Below are 22,533 nucleotides of genomic sequence, written 5' to 3' on the forward strand. Positions count from 1 at the left end.
CACTAATGTATTATGATTTCTTGAAACCCATAAAGTTTGAATTGAAAGACTTCTATCTCACTATTCCTATTCAAAGCAATAGAAGAAACAATAAGAATTCACATCAATTTGATAGAGAGAGAGGATCGACCATGGTTAGGCCTGATTGTGGTCCATGGATTGGCACGACCCAGTCCTCAATTTGAATAAGTTCCATGCCTCTAAAACTTAGACTTGACCCAAGGGAGGCGCAGGTTGACTCAATGGGTCTAAATCTCGGATCCCAAAGCCGGTTCGGTCCGAATCCGGCTCGAGCTCGGGTCCGAGTCTCGTCGGAGGGAACGGTTGGACGGGACATGGGAGCTGTGTCCGGATAACGAACGGATAACGGAATCCGACCGCGGACGAGATACTATCCGGCAGAGCGGGCAGCGTGATAAACAAAGGATGATTGCGATATTTCAACTCCTTGATCTTGCTATTGCTACCCCTCCCTCTGCACGCCACATGAGAAAAATGGGTGGGAATATTGAAATTCTAGGTTCGGATGTCAACCTCTGGATAAGCATCCTTGGGATTGACGAGGCGACCAGTATATCCCACCCAACATGAGAAAGAGCAGCTCTTTTCTGTTCCCAATTTCCCCCTCTCTCTCTCTCAGCTATTACCTGTACCCCTTTCCTTCTAAATTTAAGCAAGTCGATGTAATAATGTGGAGTCTCAACCGCTCTCCCCACTCTAACCTAGCTGGCTTCCCATAACCAATTTGCATGGCTACCCTTTGAAATTCTTGCTACTTTCTCATGATTATTATAATTTTACTTATCAAAATATTTACCATCTGATCTTCTAATGAATATGATTCTGGGCTAGCAGTGCAACCAAGACAAATACGGTAGCTATGAAAATTTCTAAGAAAAATTAGAGTTCCACCCTTTGCTTCGTGATATATGCACTATGGCGAGGGATGGAGGGGCCTTTCAGGCCAAGCATATCTACCGTGAAGCCAATGGGACTGCGGATTGGGTGGCTGCATTTGTAGCCCGCCATTCCGGAGACACTTTGTGGACTGGAGATGGGGAGTTGCCTTTGGCACTCCGAGGTATCCTATTTTTTGACTTTATTGGGTGTATTCGTACCCGACAGGTATGATCCACCCGTATTAGCAAAAAAAAAAAAAAGAAAAAGAAAAATTAGAGTTTTATTTCGTAAATATACTTTCTGATCTAGATTAAGATTTTAGCGATATCTTAGTTTTGACCATTTTACAACATCATCAAATTAGTAGGTTGGATTGTACTTTTCATGGTTGAGCATTTTGGTGGTATTTTATGATCAATTTTTTTTTTTAAGTTCTTTAGAATTTAGAAAAAAATTATTTTCTGACTCTTACATTCTGATTTATCAAAAATATCATCAAATTAGTTTTAAATTATATTTTATGATAAAATAAAAGGTTTAATCATAGAATATAATTATTAGGGTATCCATAATCTGCTCGTGGGCAAAATTGTCAGATCAGCAGGCCAAAAAATGGGTGGTTGGGGGCATTTTTGTAGTTTCGCGTCCAGGCTGGTCCCCTAATCCTTCTCTCTCTCCCTTCTAAACCTCCCCCATCCCCTGCCATTTTCCTCTGTTCCTCCGTCCGAAAAAAGCACGGCAACGACACCTGGAAGAGAGATGGTTGGAGATTTCATGGTGTGCGTCGATAGGATCATCTCCTCCGCTTGCTTAGAGGCTGGTAATGGCGGTGGTGGCGGTAGTGGGTATGGTGCTCCGGCGGTGGATGTTGGTCGGGGAGAGGAGGGGCCTTCCGAGAAGAAGAAGGCTCAGTCCAAGAAGAAGAAGAAGAAGAAGAAGAAGGGAGGAGGAGAGGTTATAGAGTGCAGGATATGCCAAGAAGAAGGGGACGAGAGTGAGATGGAGGCCCCTTGCGCTTGCAATGGCACCCTCAAGGTCTCTCTATCTGTTCCTCCCTCCTTACTGCGTTCAATTGCGCTCTTGTTCTCTTGTTATCGAAAAAAAAACATTTTTTCGAGACTTTTGTTTAAAAAAGTTTATTCTTTTTTATAAAAAAAAATTGTGGTAGGAGTAAGAAAATGCCTGCACTACAAGACGCACATTGATCATAATTTTTATCTGTTTTGAATGGAAATCCTGTTTTTGTGAATATTTTTTAAAAAATTTATGATAATGGTACATTTTCGCTCTTGGGATATACACCAGCAACCTTATTATTTATCTGGTGTTGCAACATGAAATTTCTGTTTTCTTCGGATTTTTCTGGGGGTTCTGCACTTTTGATGCGAATCCTGTCTGGGTTTTGTGTAAAAATGGAGTTTTTCTTCCTGATTCTGAATACATTATTATGTTTTTTGGGTGCTTATGTCACCACTTATAACACCAAAGATGTATCATGTTTCGGTTTTCTTTATATCGGATGCTTTCTTTCAGTTTGTGTACTCCACCTTCGAAAAATGATCTATTTGGTGTGTTGTTTTTGGCATGTTGTCTGCTATAAGTTCCTTTGGGTTGTCCCAAAAACATACCAACTAATATTTTCCTGTGTTGTATTTGTGAGTTGTTTAAAATCTGTCTCATATTGGGGGTTCAATTATGGTTAATTCTTTAGAATGTGTTTATTGTGCTATAACTGAGATGTGCATAATTTTTTACATTATGGTTTTATGTTTTGGGGATTCTCCGAAAGATGATAATTGTAGCTGCTTTTTCTTCTTAGGCCAGTCATCCTCCTCCGGTCCGTTAGTTATCGCTGTTGCATTAGTTTTCCTTGATGGTCTTTTCTTAGCTGTTGGAGACCTCATTTTATACCCAAAATTGTTTTATTTGGATGTCAACTATTGTATTGCTGTAACTGATTCTTTTGGTTCTGCATTTTGGGAAATGGAATGTTGACAAACATTTCGAGTTGTTCCATTGATTTCCTTGATGGTTTTAACCACCAAGTATACCTATACATCTCTTCCTGATTATTCCTTTTTAATGTTATGAAATGCATTTGGGGGAAAATGTAAATGAGAATGAGCAGTATATAAAGTTTGTTCCAAAGTGACATTCAGTGTGATCATCTAAGGAGAAAGGACAGGTAGAACACAGAAAAAGGACTTGAAGATGCCTTTTGTTTTTGTTTATTTTTTTGGAGAGGAGGGGGGTGGTCTGGTCTCATATTTGTTTAAACACTTATTGGCATAGTATTAGGGAAAATTGAAGGAACTCAAAATTGAAATTTGAGAAATATTTTGAAACTAAATTTGCATTGGCAGGGTAAGTAACCTGCGGTAGGGAATACTAACGAAGGTTTTTTTTTTTTATGAAACAAAGGCTAAAAAGATGCTTGAATGTTAGTCGTTTTTCATGGTTGATTTTTAAAATTGGTGATACATTTGGTTTACATCTGGATTTTGTATTAGGAGTGTTATGATCTTATATCAAAGCCTACTGACAAAATTGACTCACCTATTGCTCTATGTTGTTAGGAATTATTGATTGCTTAAGTCAAAAGAATTTGCCTTTTTGAAGAGTTGTAGATAAGGAAAATGCCGAATGGTTAAAGTAAAAACCATAATTCTTCCATATTTATATGTAGAATACTTAGGATCAACACCATTAACTAAGGAAAATGATAATGATATTTAATATTGTTGTGGCTATTTTACATAGGCTTGGATGCAATTTGACTTTGGCTGCATTTCAAGTGTTAGATTCTTCTAATTCAAGGATTTCTTCTTGCACACTCATGCCACATTTTGTATTGTCACTCATGTTGGAGTAATCTAGGGTGAACTAAAGGGTCTGAGTAACCTGACAATCTTATCTAAGTAGTTGCTCCAGCAACTGTTAAAAAAAAAAAAGGCAGGACATAAATAATTTTCTTGTATTGATTTGGATGCTATATAATTTGGTAGGATTATAAAAGAATGAGAAACTGAGTGGTACTCAGCTTAGATATTAAGTTGGGACAGAACCTAGTGATTACAATTACGGTTATGCATATTTTTTCCTTTCAATAAATAGGTGGTAAACTTTACAGGGGTTACCACTTTTTGAATTTGTCTTATCATCTCATACCTTCTCTGACAATTATACATTGTGATGTAGCTTGTATCGGTGCTAAAATCACTATAATATTTCTCCATGTATAGATATTTTTATATGGTGAGTCACTGGTTTTGCATTTGGGGTTTAAAGTTATGGTGTTTTATTTTCTAATTATTTTTCTCGAGGCTAGTGAAAATCCTTTATATGTATATATCTATTTATTTTGTGGCCATCTTTTTCTAAAACTTTTTTGATATTTGCTTGTCACAATGTCTGTGCATAAGCATACCTATGACTACTGGTGTTGACTCGTCCGTGATGATTTCAACTGTTATGCTTTCAGGGCATAGGTACTATATGCTTGTTGAGTTTCTTTTGCTTGTTCGTGTTCAAAGATTAGAATCTGTAACCTGTGATTAAATGATGTTGCTTCTTCGGGTTGCAGTTTGCCCATAGGAAATGTATTCAGAGATGGTGCAATAAAAAGGGGGATATCACTTGTGAAATCTGCAACCAGGTTGGGCTATAAGCTGCTCTCTCTCTCTCTCTCACACACACACACACACACACATGCATGCATGCACACATGTGTGCATGCCCGCTCTCATTCTCTCGCTCTTTGTGTGTATGTGTGCCCGTACATGCATTTATCTGCCTATCTGTCTCTGTCTATATGTGTGACATGTGGTCATAACTTGCACATAACTGCATTTTCTTCATTTTTAACTAAGCTTTCTTCATTTGCTAATGTCCAAGGCCAGATCTTAGCTGGTCCTTGTAATTTTAATGATATAAGTATTTTGTTTCCAACTTACAAGGCCTATCAGACCTGATCCTTTTGACATCAATTTTTTTCTTCTTTTTCTTGTAACTAGTACAATCTTTGGAATCATTTTGGGAGGCTAAATTTAAACTTTGGTTAAAATGCCAAATTTAGTTATTGTTTAAAGAGAATGAGTATAAACTGAGCATTGGCTGTTGATGTAGCCATGCTGCCTTAAAGTTTATATGAACTTTTTTGTTTGTGAAATTGTTCTCGTAGTGAGTGCTGTAATTTTCTTTTATCATTGTTATCCTTTTTTTGACATTATATCTTTTGTAGTAATTTGTGCATCAGTTTATATGCCATTTAGTACCTCTAACAAAAGTAAGATGGGACTCACTAAGTTAAGTATTGCTTATTGAACTGTGTCTACTATAATTATTTTTTGATTTCTTAAGTTTGTTTTTAGTGGTTGATCAAGATAAATTTTATCTCATTATAAGACGAGAAAATATAATACAGTTTAAAAACTATCATAAAATTTTCATTAGTTCTTGTATCAATAGAGTCCTTACAAAAGATATTTTTTCATTTCTTCAGGTTTATTCGCCCAATTATTCCCTGCCCCCAAAAAGAGCTTGTTCTGATGCAATGGCCATTGATATCAGGTAGCGTTATGACACCTGCTTGTGTTTCTTTTTCCCCCTAATCTGCACACATCATTGCACTGGAAAGTTGTCTTGTGTAGCATTCAACTATTACAAATGTAATGTTCATACTTCTCTTTTTTTTCTCTCTTATTATTTTCAGTTCCATATATGCTAGTTTGTTGTTGCAGCTTTTGTCAACTAAGCCCATTGAATTCTTTCCTTTTTTTTCCTTTATCTGTCATGAGTATGGATTGTCTGACTTGAAGAGCTACTGATTATGCTTTGTTTTTATTTTTATTTTCATTGATTTTAAAGTGAAAACTTCAAACAGTTTCATGGGATTTTCTGTTTCAAGATCCATACTGCATCCTCCCATTACTTTATTTATTATTTTAAATGAAATCCTGTAGATAGTTGAATTTTGACATAGCAACTAGGGAGCTCCTCACTGGGAGAAATAAGCAATTTACAGGAATTTTGTAGCCACTCCAGACCTACACCGATAAATATCTATTGCTTCTAAAAAGTACTTTTAGATATTATGTCTTCACAATTGTACATCAATGAACTTAATATCAAATAAAGGGAATAAGAAACCATGTTTTGCTTATTAATTTTTAGATATTACTTATGACCTTTTACTTTCTAATGCAGGTAACCTACAGATGCTAGATGATCTCTACGAATATTTGAATTAAAACTAGTTTTAACATGTTTTTGGCTATCTATCTGAGATTTGTTTCTTTATGCTTGTTAAGTATTTGTAGATACTATATATCATGGATTTTGTCATGAAAACCTCTAAACTATGTTTTAGTTGAATTAGTTTGCAATACAGCAGTCAAGTAAGAAATTCTGAAATTTGATTTAGAGATATTGGTTTAATGATATCTGTAATCTATGCATTCTGATCTCCACCCCCCCCCCCCCCCCCCCCCCAATGTGCACATGCATTTTTGACAATGTTGATGTCCTATTATGAGCCTGATTTGAAGATGGCACTGTTCTGATTATATCTAGGGTTTAAGTAAATTTTACTCTTGTTAATTCTCTTTTCTTTTTCTTTGGAAAGAGATCTATTGTTTAGTCATTGTTTCTTCTCAAACTTTATTCTAGATCAAGTTTATTTTCTTAACTATGATGCTACTTTGTTGATTTCATGTCTTTTTTTTATTAATTTTATCTTTTTTAGTCGTCTTAGATGTGTCTAATACATTGTTGTAACATGATGAGAGAGGGGATGAAGGGCTTCATTTCAGGTCAAATCCTACATGATCTGACCAATTCCAATCCATAATTTTAGAGGCATGAGGTCACCTCTCTACATGTGCATTTTTACTAGGCATATGCTTATTTTTCATACAAAAAGGAAAGTTCCAGGCTTCCTATCTTGCTGAGCCAAGCGTTTCCTCCTTGAGTTTCCATAACTCGAACAAACATTAGAAACCTTCGCTGCTTCAGTTTTGCAACATATGCCACTAGGGTTAAGTTTGACCTAAATATAAAATTTAGATAATATTGTTAATGCTTAGTTTTTGCTTGGTTATATGTAGCTTGGAAGTTATATTTTTAACTTATCAGGTTTCGGGTATATTTTTTTTATTTTGAGTGTCTTTATGTTTCAGAGTGAAAGAATTTATTCAGATCATGTTTTTGGAAACCTTCAAGTTATTCCTTTACAATTGAAAATTACCAGGTTCATTTTAGTTTGGGCATGAGCTACTAATTGTTCTGGCTTCAATATTTTCAGTTACGCTTCTAAATAAATTGTGTCATGGTTTTGTTTAATATATGATCCTCATCTTATTTTCTTTCCATTGTCTTGTTAGACAAAGTTGGGGCACACGGATTGATCTTCATGATTCCCATTTTCTAGCCATTGCTGCTGCAGAGCAGGAGTTGCTACGTGCAGAATATGAAGATTATGCAGCTGCAAATACCAGTGGCATTGCCTGTTGCCGCTCTGTTGCACTCATTGTATGTTAAAATGATCTTAGCACTTTCTTTTGATTTTTATTTACTTATCACTGTATAGGCCTGAAGTGGTCTATAATGTTGTACAGCTGATGCTACTTTTGCTTGTTCGTCATATTCACATGGTCACAAGGGATGTTGGAATGATGCAGGATGTATCAGCCTTCTTCAATGTAAGCTACATCTTTTGGTGCTTTGAAATTTTGAAGTATGCGAATATTTTGATATATTCCATCAAGTTGTGTGCTTACAGTTTCGAATAATGAAGTGAACAGCTAAAGTTGAAGTAGTCATTTCTATAATTATAGAATGCAAAATTATGGGTGTACAAAGTCTTTCTAAATTAGGTTCAATAACTTGATTAAAAAAAATTCATGAATCTTGTAGGTAGCATGTTAGATTTTCTCCCCGTTTTCCTTAAAAAATCTCATTGCCTAGTTTTTGCCATTTTTAGCTCTATTTCAATAAAACTTTCTCAAACCTAAAAGGTAATTATAATCCTCACGCTTCTTTCTCCCACTTGTATTGTTGTCAACTCAACCTCATCAAAATACTCCCCCCCCCAAATTTAAGAAATAAAATGAAAAATGACAATATAAGTTCGATAAATTTCTTTGATTATCATAAAAATTATTTTGATTGCCATAAGGTACAAGTTATGTTTGTCCGCATGAGAAGTGCCATAATAAAAGGAGGATTGTATTTGACTGTGGTATATGATGGTGGAAAATATATGCATTGTTGGATGAATCCCTCTGAACCAGTAAATGTTGCTGGAGTTGTTTCAGATGCTGATGCATCTGTTTGTAGGTCATGTTGACACTCTCGTGGTTCATTCATTGTTTTCTAGCGGATGTATTTTCTCTCAAACATCATGCTGAAAAGTAAGAAGCTTACTTTCTGTTTACCAATTTTCAGGTATCTCTTCAGTTTGCTGGCTTTTTTCTTCCATGCTATGTAATAGCACGTTCATGCTACCTTATACAGAGCCGCAGGAGGCGACAGGTATGCTTTTTAGGGTGAGCAGTATACCTTTATTTATTTATTTATTTGGCCCTATGCTGCCTTGAGATACTCCATAGAACCAAGAGATATCTCTTTGGATTTTATGAGTCATTGCTTCTTTAATACTGAATAATGTAGAACCACAAATTGCAAAGATAGTTCAGATCCTTTAACTTTTACCTGGGCTTGGAGAAACTCTTGCTATTTGTTTTAGTGATCACCACTTCCCCTAATTTGAGCATTTGTGCAACTTACCCTTGATTCACAGAAGATATGGAGAAACACATGCGTTTTATCTGCATATCCCTACTATTGTAATACTAACTCTTGTCTGGATAACAAATTTCATATCTCCACTTGCTGGTATATTCATTTCTGCTCCATGTCCACTCTTTACCTCTCCATAGCTACTCCCATCTTTATAAATTAATTCACTCTTCAAATGATGTTCTAGGAGAAGCTAGCTCACCAGTCGGGAGTGTGTTTATCAGGTGACTTAAGCAATTAAAAAATAATTAATTGAATGGGATCAAGTCTGTCCATAGTTGCTCTCATGGGCTAGATATGCCCAACAAGAAAGAGACTGTATATCATAGACTGCAGGAAAGATTGGTGATGTCTCCAATAAGTTCCCACTAACCTTTCTCCACACAAATGGATTTAGGCACATATGTAGTTGTTCTGTACATAAATGGTTGGGTTCTATACACATGCACGCATACACTAATCCTATACAGAATATTTTCTAATAATCAGAAGTTTATATTAAATGATGCAACATAAAAATAGATATTAGTAGCCACATGAAATTTTGTTTTTCCTGCATAATACATATAACTAATCTCATGCTATGAAAACTGAAGAACTCCAGGATTTTGTATTATCCTGAGCATATTCATATCTAATGATTGATGTAAGGGTGAAACATATTCTGTTATAATTGATTTATATGTTTAACGAGTTGATTGTAAATACAACATTGCTATAAAAAATGGTCTGCAAATTTGTTTTTCTGTCATCAATGTGAATGCAATGGCACTTTGTTTTAGTCTCCAATCAACAGCACATCTTTCCGTTTAGTTTCTTCTGGACGGTCAAAAATATCAAGGCAGTTATCAAAAGAGGTTTTTATTCAATGGCCAACCTTCTATTAGTAGCCAACTTAGGCCTATGGCCAGCTCGTGAGATCATTGAGTGGCTTAATCTGGAGCTGCTCAAAAATGATTTGGTCTACAATTTATGCAGCACAGTTGACTGCGTTATCGTAACTGGTCCATTTGTACTCCGCATTTGGAAATAACTGATTATATCATTACTGCTTTATAGATTGGTCTTCAATTTTATGTTAAGATGTTTTAAAATTCCCATTCTGTGATTTCTGTTGCAGGTCTAAGAGGCCGTGGAAGCCTTTGGATTTTACTCTAGCAGAAAGGGAGACAACTTGTAGTTTCCCAACTGCAAAACTTTTGGGGTGTTAATGCTTTCCCTTGTTTGGTGCTGAGTCTCCGCCAAGATTGGTCGTTTTCCTTTCGTACAAAAATGAATGGGAATTGAATTCCTGGGAAATGGTGGTAGTTACGCAAAAAATCCTGCTTCAAGAAATGTGTATATGAAATGGCTTCTCGAGTGGTTTGTGGTAGGCAGAAAGATTTGCCTCTCTTCAAGTTACTACTGTTTTGTGGTTAATGTGATTCTCCTTAAATCAAAGTAGGCAGAAAGATCTGCCTGTCTTCAAGTTACTGCTGTTTCCGAAGTCTTCAGAAGATGTGTGAAATTGTGTAATGATGGATGATTGTTGGCAGCGAGCGGGCCAACAATTTACATCTCAATACGTATCCAAATTATCTGACAGCACTAGTTTTAACTCAATCAATTTCTCAATTCCACGGTGACCCCGTTTCTTTGCTATTTAAATTCATGATATTATAGATTCTCAAAACAGGACCAAATCAATAACCCCTTTTTCTTAGTTCTCAGATTTTTCAGGCCCATGAATAACCATGCAAAGATCCAAGATGAATGTTATAATTGAAAGAACATAAATTTATTAACTGTTTGGTGTATCCGTCTAAACAATGGTTTATGTTGGCAAGCAAAGCCAGACTGATAAATTGTCATGGGTCTTGATCATATGATTTCTGTCAATTTTGAATTAATTTAGATTTCCCTGGTGTAACCTGTTTCGAGTTAGAATGCATACTCACTGTTGTATCCTGGAGTTAGCATGCTCCTAATCATAATAAGATTATGATCTTGTTCTCTTTATCGTTTTGATAGCTGTAGGGAGTCCACTGACACTAAACATCTGGACTTTTCCTAATTATGATTGACAGCAGAACAAGATTTTAAGAGTAAGTAAATCCCATGGCTCAATTTTAAAACAGATAGCTATAATTATATCTACAATTTTTATCTTTTTATTTGCCCAACTCGTCTAGGTAGGGGCATTAGGTTCGAGCAATTCCTGCCATATCACACCCAAACTCGGAGAAAATGAGTCGAATTCGCAGCTATTTTGACAACTCAAAACTCATACTAATATTGGACCCAAAGATGATTAAGCGTTTTGTGTTTTATGTTGTTATAAGCTCCAAAATTACAAGAAATCTGTCAGGAGATCCTCATGGCTGTAACAAGATCGTATCCCTCTTTTGCTCCTCAGGGCACCGGAATTTGAACATTTCCCATAGAAAATACTAAAATAAGCATACAATACCCACAAACAATTCTCAAGAAGCAGGTTGTTGTATGAGCAATTGCATCAGGGGGTGAAGGTCTCTCCCAAACGATCCCCATCACTAGATTGTCTTTATTCTGTCACGGCCAAGTCCTCCATATTCCTACAATATTTAAGATGCTCTGTTTCAGCTGACCGAATCTTTAATTTGTTATTGCAGATCTATAGACTTGGAATGGAATACGTTGATGAGATGCAACTGCATATCGTAAAGCCGTCCTTGGCCCCTATAAACCGTTTCTTTTTAAGCATTCTTTAGTCTCTTCTGGGCTATTAACTCACTTGGATTTAGCCTTTTTTATTTCACAACTGAAATCTAGATTTGACGCGGGCTCTCATGCAATAATGCCATTACAACTTTTTCTGAAATCGATCCATGACTTAAAAAATATCTAAGAAAACTAAAAAAATGACAGTACCTATTGGAACTCTGCTCATCATAATCTAGTGTAACCAGTGTCCAATGCCATATCCTACTTGACGTTCTTTCTCAAAATCGGCAAGCATGAGTGAAATATTGTCAGATTAGTCTATAACATAACAAGAACACAGATCATAGGTGTTTTTTGTACTATAACCTGCTAAATGAAAAATTACAACTGTGCTGTACTATAATCAAATAAGTGAAAAATAACAGCTTTTTTGCTCCAAGCATGTGTTTTTTTGCATGCATCAAATCAAATAAATTAGTCGCACATAAATCAGGTAAGGTACGAAATCTCTGACGTATCATATAGAAGGAACTTGAAGCATGCCTTTCACATTTCCACGGTGCCAGGCTTCACCTTCTCTCTCAAGAACTGTCGAATGTGCTCGCGCTTCCAATTGTCAATTCTGTTCATTGATGAAATAAATAAAAAATAAGGTTTATTTATGTGCATGTCTAGCAGAACATAAGAAATCATCAACCATGTACACCGGTGACCGCCAAAATATAAATTCAAAATGAGTAATGAGTAAATTCTAAAATTCCAGAACATAATAGGCAAGAGGCAATGCAAGCTGCTCAAACAGAAGGTTCATGCTGATGGCCTATTTATAATAGAGGTAGCTCAATGTCGTTGGAGTTTAGCAGCTGAGATGTGCAAAAGCTCAAGACTATGGTCCAGAGGGAAATCTAGCTATGTAATAGTGAACTGGGATGATGTACTTATATTGGAGAAAGTGTAATGATGGAGCATACAATCAGTTTCGAAAATGTTGGCTGGATCGAACACCCGAATCTTGGGCGAGAAAAAAGGATGAATGTTACAACCAAGCAAGCCAAATTCCAAGTCTTCTATTAGCTGAACAGCAATAGAAATGTTATTGATACACTGAAATTATTACGAAATAAATGAAGTCCACTAGGTTTGAAGAACCGGAATTTGGTAAAGCAGTTAATTTTGAGATAGAATCAACTATATCATTGCTAACTCCAAACAACAACGAGACGGTACATTTTGTAACAAAGAATAAGGTATAGCAAATCAACAATCAAAAGGCTATAATATGTTGGGTGAAAGATCCAAGACAGGAGGTAGTAAAAATCTTATGACAGGAAGAAAACACTTCAGAACCATCACTAGACATCAGAGCATAATCAGAGCCTTAATACACTGTTGTGCCCTAGCAGTCAGCACCCAAGCTTCTCTTGCAAGTCAACGAGGGTTAAGAGCAAGCACCATAATATTCATCATTAACTGAAAATACAAAGACCATGGGAGCTGCTCTAAACATTACATGATAAAATTAACCTGATTCAGACTCAAATTAGGACTACTTTTAAAAATCTTTCTTACTCTTTCTTCAATACTACTGTTAAATTCATACAAGGTTATACGATTCATTGAATGTCCATACGACCAAAAAGTCAGTGTCAGCAGCTCTTGGTACTTTTGGAAGAATATTATGCTTACTTATTATTTCTTTGTAAAATTTAGAGTCTTCCTCTGCCCCCTTCAAAAACACATCTCACATGACTATATTCATTCTGAAAGAAGCAATTAGGGATTGATCTTCTTATACGTCGTTTCCACAGAGAAGGAAGCATTATCATTCTTAGTAATTTTAAGATGATGTAACCTGTTGCTTCTTTTGTGTTGTGTGGAGTGGCTTATTGTCCGGATGAACTGCTCTAATGTGTACTTGGGACAAAGACATGTCTGTAGGGATCTTGCACAATCCTTTTAGTATAAAATCAATAATGGCATTAAAAGTTTTCCAAAAATGTTTAGATTTATAACAATAGTGCAAAGATAGGATTCGGAATTAATCCAACAAGGACAAATGATCACATTTCAGTGAAAACTAGAAATGTCAGAAAAATGAAACATTAGGTTAGAACTAGCAAAATAGATAAAGAGTAACAATGAAAAGGTTCTTACGGAGGAAAAAACCCAATTGAGTGACTTCAAAAAAAAACGGCATGTAATAGTTGCTCAAATTCTAAAAAATACATTGCTTTCCAGTAAATGAAAGAGAATAAATTATGATATTCAATAAACTTAAGTAGTTTTTGATAATTCAGAAAATTTTCTCCAATAGGCGTCTAAGAGGATGTCAAACCAAGCCTAATGAGTTAGAAGAAATCAGCATGTGATGACTGTTAAATTCAAAAAAAAAAAAAAACTTTCAAATAATCAAATAAGTTTTCGTGGAATATTCACAAAATAATGGCATAACAAATAGTGAATAGACTCCAATTCTAGAAATTTATGAAATAGATGCGGACTGTCATGCGCAAGGATTTGTCTTAAAGGCCACTTGTATCCAGTATAGTTGCTGTTGTGTTAGACTCATACTTTATTCATTTTTTATTTGGTTGATTAGATTATCAAGTTTCCAGCACACAAAAAAATATTAAGCTTCGTTGTTCTTGTTGCTCGACATGTATCTTAGTTTCTTTTTCTTTTTTTTGTGTGTTTTTCTCCGATGTACCATATCATTGTTGAGTAAACTATTGGACTACGTTTTTCATTTTAATATGTACCATACAGTACCTCCACATGACAAGCTTATGATTTATTTTAATGTGTTTGTTGAACACAATATTGGTTTTGTCGTTGTTATTGCAACATGGATTTAAAATATACAGTACAACTTTTGGATTTTATTGTTGATATGCTGATTTATGTATTCATTACTTGTTCATGATATTTTTTTCTAAATAAAACTAGCTGATCAATATCCTGAAATTTAAGATTTTTATTTCTGGGTAAGCCAAGATACTGAATCAACCCAATCCTTCACTTTGGCTAGGTTCTGTCTGGTTCGAATGTTAATTTCAGTTGTGGTTCCAGATATTAAGAACCAATAGATATCAAGTTGATTTCAGTTTAGCCACTAAACCAAGCCAATCTGAACAATATGCAATGCTAATACTTCAACCAGCAAAACTCTCATTTATCCAACACTTTACCAGATGCACTACATTTTAGAATAACTTCAGAAATAGCCTTTGAGCATATCATGCATGAGAAAGAAGAAATTTCCAAAATTATCCAATTTCCTCACTAAGAAATGGGTTAGATAGTTTGTCCCCACCCACCACTCATGCCAGATTAAGTGCACCATATAGGTATTCCAGCAACCACCTTACCTAGTTTTTCATAAAGGCAAGTATGTGACAGACTTCCTACAAGGATCTGAAAGCAAAAGTCCAAGTATTACATCAGATCCACTTTAAGTGTTAATTCCTCATTAATAGAGGAAAACTGAGTGGAGGAAATGTCAAACAATCATACAAGATGTAGTACAAGGTTCCTGGAAGCCAAAAGCTACTCTGAAGTATGAGAAACCACACAAATGACATAGGCTCTCCATAACATTAGGAGGCTAGATTAAAGGCATGGTCAAACCCTATAGGCACAATGATATATCAATAACAGAGCATGCATTCAGCAGTTCTGTAAATTGAAGTAATTAGCAAAAAAATCACCATACTGACCACTCAGAAAACCTGACCGTACATGCCCATAAATGAAACACAAAACAAGACTTAGTAGTTGGAAACTTCTAGTTAGGGTGCTGTAACCTGCTATGGAAACTCATCTATGCCCCAGCTTCCCAAATGCTTTCCTATTCTAATATTTTTGAGAGATCCACTTCTCCATACCCCATCCACATCACATCCCCCCTTTCCCCACTTCCGGCAACTAAATTGCGAGCTATAGCTAAAATAAGTTGCATTGGTGAAGGTTAAGATGGCAGCTAAACTGATAAAAACCAATTTTCTATATGCCATATTATCACATGATACAACAACCTCACAACACCAGTTAATGAGAAAATCTTATGAGGAAAATGTATAGATATGATTTCAGCTAGAGTTGATAACATAGCACCTAGAGGCACAACCCTTGCTAGAGTTGATAACATAGCACCTAGAGGCACAACCCTTGCAACAGGCATTTTTCCCTATGCTATTGTTTTGTTGGTAAATTCCATATGCCATCATCAAGTGATACAGATGTATATTAATACAATCAAATTACAATCGACATAAAGTACTTGGGGCATAATAGTGGTTGGAGTGATGAAAATAGTAACATAAGCTGTTATAGTAACGATGGTTATGATAATAGATTCAGCAGCAAACCAAAGTTTCATAATCACTATTTTATCTACTAAGCTTTATAGCAGCTAAAAGGCAATATAGAGGCACAAGATAACTGGAACTGAAAGGTCATGCAGATAACCATGGTTTATAATGACACATATTGTCAAACAATCATCTTGAACATATGGTTTAAAATGCTGAGCGATCACATATAGCATATAGTTGGAAGTATCAAATCTCAGAATTCACTACAACTAGATGATGGTACTCTGAGAGGCCAATTCTGTAGTAATTTGTAAAAATGAAAAAACAGCCTGCATGCCATCTTGCACCAATAAATCATTATCCAATAGTGCAGCATAACCTCCAAGAAAATTTCCAGGATAATATATACCAGAATAAGAGCAACTTCACTAAACTGACCTTATGGTTTCCTTCTGCTGACCCTCATTGTCAAGCATTATAAGTTTTGGTGGAGAACCATAGGCATATTGAACTTTGATGTAGGGGAATTCATCTTTCTCTTCATCGATGAATGATACAACTTCAGGATAGAACACCAGCTTTCTCATGCATACCTCCAGAATTGCACCAGAGAACGTTACCTGGAATTGCAGTCAAAGTTAGTTACGCAATCATCTTTCAAGGAATAAGAGGGCACTGTATGGTTTTTAGATAGCATGGCTCATCAAATGTTGACAGATTTCAGAAGCAAAGAAGATGTTCCTAATCAGCCCTTGCATAAAGATTGCTATATCCAGCTAATATTAGAATGTTCAGCCTCAAGAACATGCTATCTTGAAGCAGGATTATGAATTCCTTAGATCTGTTAATATCTTACACTTAATATAGACCAGTTGGGGTTAGGGCTGAAAACAGGTTAGATAATATCCAACCATATCTATTTCATATCTGGTTCAGAATGGATTCGGATAGAAATTCTAGTACCTGATCAAATCCAGATATTGATCTGCATACCTATCCACATATTTTGCTGAATCAGGATCTGAATTCGGATAGAAATTCTGATATCCGATTGGATCCGGAGAATCTGGATACCAATCTATAAGTTTTGCTGGATCTGGATCTGGATTTTAAAGGCTTTTCAAATCCAGATCTGGATATCTGATAAATTCTGATAAAAAATTGCCTTCAAATATTTTTGCATGCATATCTGGAAGAAAAAAATCTAACATGTGGCCAGTTACTTGGATAACAAGCACTCAATCACCAGGCTACAAAATTCAATTTTGTTTTGCAGTGATGGTCTTTTACTTATTTAAACCTCAGTCATGTCATTAGATAGAGTTAGTTCGTGTATGTTATGACATCACATATTTTAATATTTAATTATTTTCATAAAATCAATCCATTCCCTTGATAAAAATAAAAAATAAATATACATCTTTTTATTCTTTATGATATTTTTTAAAATTTTGTTGTTAAAATATTTAAAAGTATCAATAACTTCTATATATTCCTACATTTGCATATAATTTTTTTCAAACTCTCTAAAGTAGAAATATTTTTATATATGTTGCACTTAAATAGTGATGGAGGTATTTGACATTGAAAATTTGTTAAATTCATTAACATTTTTATATTATGTATTTTTATTTTAAATAATTTCTAAGTTTTAGTATTTTAAAACCTAGTTGGACTAGTAACCTAAACCCTTGACCGGGTCAATCTCCTTGTGCTATGTCTTAGACCCTTAGTTACCTGTGCATCGCGTAAAACCTAGATAGTGATTTCAGTCCTATTCTTTATAATTATGCCACTTATGTTAGTTTTTGTTATTTGATTTTGTCCAAGATCCAATTACTATTCGAATAATATCCGACTTATATCATATTTGGATAGAAAACATAAATATAACTAATATCCAGCATGCATCCGTAACAGTTAGAACAAATGCAGTTATGTTTAATATCAGACTGATATCCGTCACTATTTAGAACCATATTCGTATTTACTAAAAAATATGGATACAAAAAAAATATTACCCATATACAATCCATATTCGATCAGCTTTCAGCTTTAGTTGGGGCTTAATTCGTGACCACAAAATAGCATCATAAATTACTATTCTATGAGCTATAAATATTGCAGAATATCTACACACATTCTCAAATGATTCAGACAAGTTTAATCATGACATTAATGCAATTGTAAGTACCGCATTAGAGTTTGTTCGTAAAAACCTATACATACACTAAATATTAGGATACAACTTGGGGGTTTATATTGCTAGTCGATAGTTAAAACCAAGATCTGCAATCTTGATACTAGGTACCATACCGATATGTTATTGGTTTAGTACAGTACAGTACATACCACGTACTGAAACAAATTTCAAACCATTTTTCACTGTTTATTTAAGTACACCTCGGCATGGATTAGCATGCACCTCAATACAGGGTGGTATGAGTCTTGTACTAGCCCGAATATGAATTCCATAGCACTTTTAACCTAATATGGTATAGTATGCCCCGAACCAGGCGATTCAGGATGCCACAATAGTACATGGTTAAGACTTATTAAGCATCCAAATGAACTACAAGCTCAAAGCAAGGAAGGTGAGTTCCAAAGCATTTCCTTTTTAGTAACAAACAAATCAGCAGAGTCCATTGACACTAGAATATAAGTGGCTTTTGGCATTGCCATCATAAAAATGAAAAAGTGTATCTTAGAGAAGCATCATACCAAGGAGACATAGCACTATATTATCTTGCAAACACTCTATCATGTTACGCCATCTAGTATACCATGATACAGAGCTATTGTTTGATAAAGTTAAATTCTGTTAACATAAAGTATATTGGACATGCTGAACACAGTTCCGAGCCACTTACACGAAGCCTTAGCTATATAATTTATTAGCATACCCCATCCACCACGATAGAGTGGGCAATTTTGTTCCATAATAGATACATGAACTGAATAAACAATATAATGCTTATGAATAGCATATTAAGTCTCATCATCAGAAAGGTCAAAAAATGTCAAGCAAGAAATCAAAATAGTAATGCTGCAAACAGGTTCTGAATAACATTTTCAGTCAATGGCATCAAAAATATGCAATGTAAAACAGTAATTTGCAAGACATAACCATGACACAAAGAGGCAAGAATTTAAAGATTCTAGGAGCAAAATGGTTAACAAAAACAAGGGATAAACATGTGGCACTTCATACCTTACTAATGGAATCATCAGAATCCTCTGAGCAACACTTGAGACAATCTGATACCAATTCTGCAGCCAAAATAGTATTAAACACAATATTTATTTTTATTAGGGTTGTTGACTTTCTAAAAGTCTTCATACATGATGTTTTAATGAATAAATTCTAAGTCATTATGAACTTTGGCATGATTAGAAGCACCAATGACAATGATGAGATATTTAATTAGACAAATTCTTCAAAACACAGATAATTTTCCTGAGAAGAAAGTCACATTTATAATTTGCAAAATAATCGCACACCATGAGTAATTTTTTCCAAGAAAAAATCAGTTAGAATGATATATTTTCAGGAGTCAAGAAGACAAATGCGTACAACCTTATACTAATAGCCTGAGCTTGCAATAAGGTATCAACTATTAATAGGACCTTTGTTGAGAATCTTCAATTTCCCTCATAAGCAAAGTCTCCTTTTAGAAACAAGTCTTAGAAGATTGAAATAATTAAATGAATACATATGGGGTTAGGCAAATGGCCCCAAAATGTAACACTCCCGTATAAGAGATGAGTTTATAACATACTAAGACAGTAATTATGTATAAGCTACATGTCTAATATGGAGGTTCATACGTAGGAAATGCATGTGACAATTAGCCCTTATCCATCTTTCACTATGCAGTAGTATATAGGTCCATCATACTTCAAGGCAATCTATATGGAAGGTCACATCACTGAATATCATAGCTTAACCTTGAGAATTGCCAATAAGCCTTACTCCATCTAACTAGTTCAGCTTTACAAATCAAGGTACAATCCATTAAAATTTAATAGCATATTACAACTAGCTTTCAACCCCCATGTCAACAATCTGTGATCAGTCAAGCTTGAATGGCAAGAAAGGAGACTTCCATGAAATCTATACGAGGCTTTAGCTTGCGGAAAGGCATAGTCTATACTCATGCAACCAATTAGAGACCCTCCAAGATTTCCCTAGGCTTTGAAAGAGTTAGCAAAGAAAGATGAATTTAGTGCAAGGTCTGGATATCATCTGAGGCACAAATTTACAGGCCAAAAAAAAAAAAGCTGAAACACAATCCCCAAACGAAATATCATGGTTCTTGAGGCAAAAATAGAAGGGAATAACAACACCAAGATGTTATCAATGAACAGAAAGGAAGAAAACTTTGTGAGATTGTGTTTAGAAAGTCCCAAAAAAACATACATGTCCACAACCACAACCATGGAACATTGTCCCAGCTATCTAAGATCAGATTTTGATAATATACACTTAAAATAAAAGATAATAAACAACTTGAGCATGATTTTGGCGGAAGGAAAAACAATTTCCAATAATAAGCGACAGCTCCAAAATGAAAGCAAGTATTCAAAAAGCGATGAAATTCAACAGATTGTGGAGTCACAAATACGTAAATGAACCATTTCTTTTCTGACCATTAATTCACATTCTGAGGGCTATCCTTCTTTTTTTATCAAAGTTCCTGCCATTCAATTTCCAAGAGAGCCGCCTATGAGTTAAAGCTCTTCCAAAATTTGGTAAACTGTCTCCTTGACTTGGAAAGGAAAATGAACACCAACAACCAAGAAACATGAGCCACTAGTAAAACAACATGCTAATTAAACCAAGAAAGATGTATCTTTTTGAATACCAGGAATGGAGCAATTTGATGAAGTTATTGAATGATCCTAAGAAATGTTTGAGGCTGTGCCCAGCAAGAACCCAAGAAACACTATCAACACTTGAGTGGAGACCCTAACTTCGAGCTTGAACATTGGGCAACTCTAGTACTAGAGACGTCTCCACTATTTGATGTACTTTCAGGAATACAGCAGTAGAGGTCTTTGATTGTGAGTCTTCTAAAGGGTGATAGAATGGAGGGGCAAGGATGATTCCATTTATGAAAACCCTAATATAAAGATATTTCCATACGACCAGTTGCCTACAGAAGAAAAATAAAACTAGAAGTTCTATTCCAATTTCAAAACTAATTGTTTTCTTGCGCTTTATCCAAGCTTTACGTTCTTCTGTTAATGTTGATCACTTCTCCCCACCCCCCCTGATCCTGTTCTTTGATAAACGATGTGTATAATCCTCATCGATACTTTTGTTCCTCTACACTTACAAACTTTGATGGAATCGGTTGCTAAGGAAAAGAAATAAATATGCAGACTATGAGCATACTTGTAAGTTACAAGAAATTTTGGACACAATGTCCTAATAAATAAAAATCTTTCAGGCTGTCGCATTGATGACTATACAACAGTACTATCGGCAATCAGATCCAACATACTCCACATCCTGGAGCTGACTAACTGAAGATAACAACAGGTTTGCATATAAGTAGAACAAAAGGAAAAAAAATGCCGGCTTGTGTGCATTACATTAAGAAAAAAGGAAAAATTGACTTTTCCAAGTTCAATCTATGAATAATTTTCAATTTCTACGTAATCAATCAGAAAAATTCCAGGATTCAGCGAGAATTCCAATAATAGGACCCCCAAATACTCATGCGATTATAAAATCACCTCATTGATCCTTAAAATCCCAAGACTACAAATGACCAAGCTCAACTTTTTAACCAAAAAAAAAACCTCGTAATCAATTCCACAATCGAATTATTTAAAAAAAAATTAAACCCTAGAATTTCAGCTGATCTGACAATTCTACACCAAGCCTGCATTTTGATGATAAATTCCACAAGCCAAGAAGCTCGCTGCACCGGGTTCGAAACAAGGAAGAGAGAGAAAGAGGGGTAAGGATCGGGGAGATCGATACCTTTGTCCTTGACGTAGTCGGCGAAGGTATTGCAATCGGAACACAGGGCGAGACCGGTGAACCCTAGGTTCTCGCACTCCCTCGCGCTGAGCCGCTCGCCGAGCGCCGGCGCGAGAGCCGAGAGGAAGAAGAGTAGGAGAGATAACAGGGCGGCGGATTGGCCCATCTCTCTCGAGCTCTTCTCGGCAAAGTCAGATACGAAGGGAAAAAAGAACGCCACAAACACCCCCTTAGGAGTCGGGGGAAAGTATGACGAAGGGGAGAGCGCAGGGCAGGGAAATTATTGTTTGTTGTTTGGAAAAGATAGTGGGTAATTATGCCTTAGCATTCATCTCGTATTTGGCTTCTGAGAAATTAAGTTTTATTGTTTATATTTTTGGAACAAATTAATATATAGAAAATAATTCTATGATATTTAAATTACTACTAAAAGTAACGTGGGTCTCTTAGAGGATCTCCTAATCATTAAAAAGCAATTACACTTAACTAATTGAGTTCAGGTAATGACCAGAAAAAAAATTAAAGAGGCTATTGATGTATTCTTAAAGGTTGGTTTGAATGTAAAGTGAATAATATGTCAACTAATTGTTGGACGAGACAAGAGTGGTATCACCTAGCGGTGTTGTAAATGGGATGGATCCTTGCTACATCCGTAGCCGAACCCAATTAAAAAATTAAAAAAATTAGATTTGTGTACAAAATCATCAAAATAAGTAATCTTCAAACTGGTGTCCAAGCTTCATTGATAATCATATTCAAGCTCAATTTTGGGTTTTTAAAAATTTAATTTACCAAGTAATTTTAGCATACCAACCAGACAAGAGTTAACAATTTTCAAAGTTCCTACCG

The 22,533-nt window shown here is 35.4% G+C and overlaps 2 protein-coding genes across 3 annotated transcripts; one reads left to right on the forward strand and one right to left on the reverse strand.

The window, feature by feature from the left end:
- Positions 1-1,587: 1,587 nt before the first annotated feature.
- On the forward strand, positions 1,588-10,320 carry LOC103706026. 2 transcript variants are annotated; one of them, XM_008789963.4, is made up of 7 exons: positions 1,588-1,935; positions 4,484-4,555; positions 5,402-5,469; positions 7,281-7,428; positions 7,515-7,598; positions 8,344-8,444; positions 9,818-10,320. In XM_008789963.4, exons 1-7 carry the CDS (start codon positions 1,660-1,662, stop codon positions 9,906-9,908), a joined length of 840 nt encoding a protein of 279 aa, XP_008788185.2. In that variant the 5' UTR covers positions 1,588-1,659; the 3' UTR covers positions 9,909-10,320. The 2 variants fall into 2 exon arrangements, with proteins under 2 accessions (XP_008788185.2, XP_008788186.2); XM_008789964.3 differs by having other exon boundaries at positions 1,590-1,935; positions 8,344-8,430; positions 9,818-10,169.
- A 1,355-nt stretch (positions 10,321-11,675) lies between these two features.
- On the reverse strand, positions 11,676-21,976 carry LOC103706025 (selenoprotein F). Its single transcript, XM_008789962.3, has 4 exons — positions 21,685-21,976; positions 18,904-18,962; positions 16,131-16,312; positions 11,676-12,001 (listed from the first exon to the last, which is right to left on the reverse strand). Exons 1-4 carry the CDS (start codon positions 21,848-21,850, stop codon positions 11,926-11,928), a joined length of 483 nt encoding a protein of 160 aa, XP_008788184.2. The 5' UTR covers positions 21,851-21,976; the 3' UTR covers positions 11,676-11,925.
- Between the last annotated feature and the right edge of the window lie 557 nt (positions 21,977-22,533).

The sequence above is a fragment of the Phoenix dactylifera genome, chromosome 1 (assembly GCF_009389715.1).
Source record: "Phoenix dactylifera cultivar Barhee BC4 chromosome 1, palm_55x_up_171113_PBpolish2nd_filt_p, whole genome shotgun sequence".
NCBI classification, from domain to species: domain Eukaryota; kingdom Viridiplantae; phylum Streptophyta; class Magnoliopsida; order Arecales; family Arecaceae; genus Phoenix; species Phoenix dactylifera.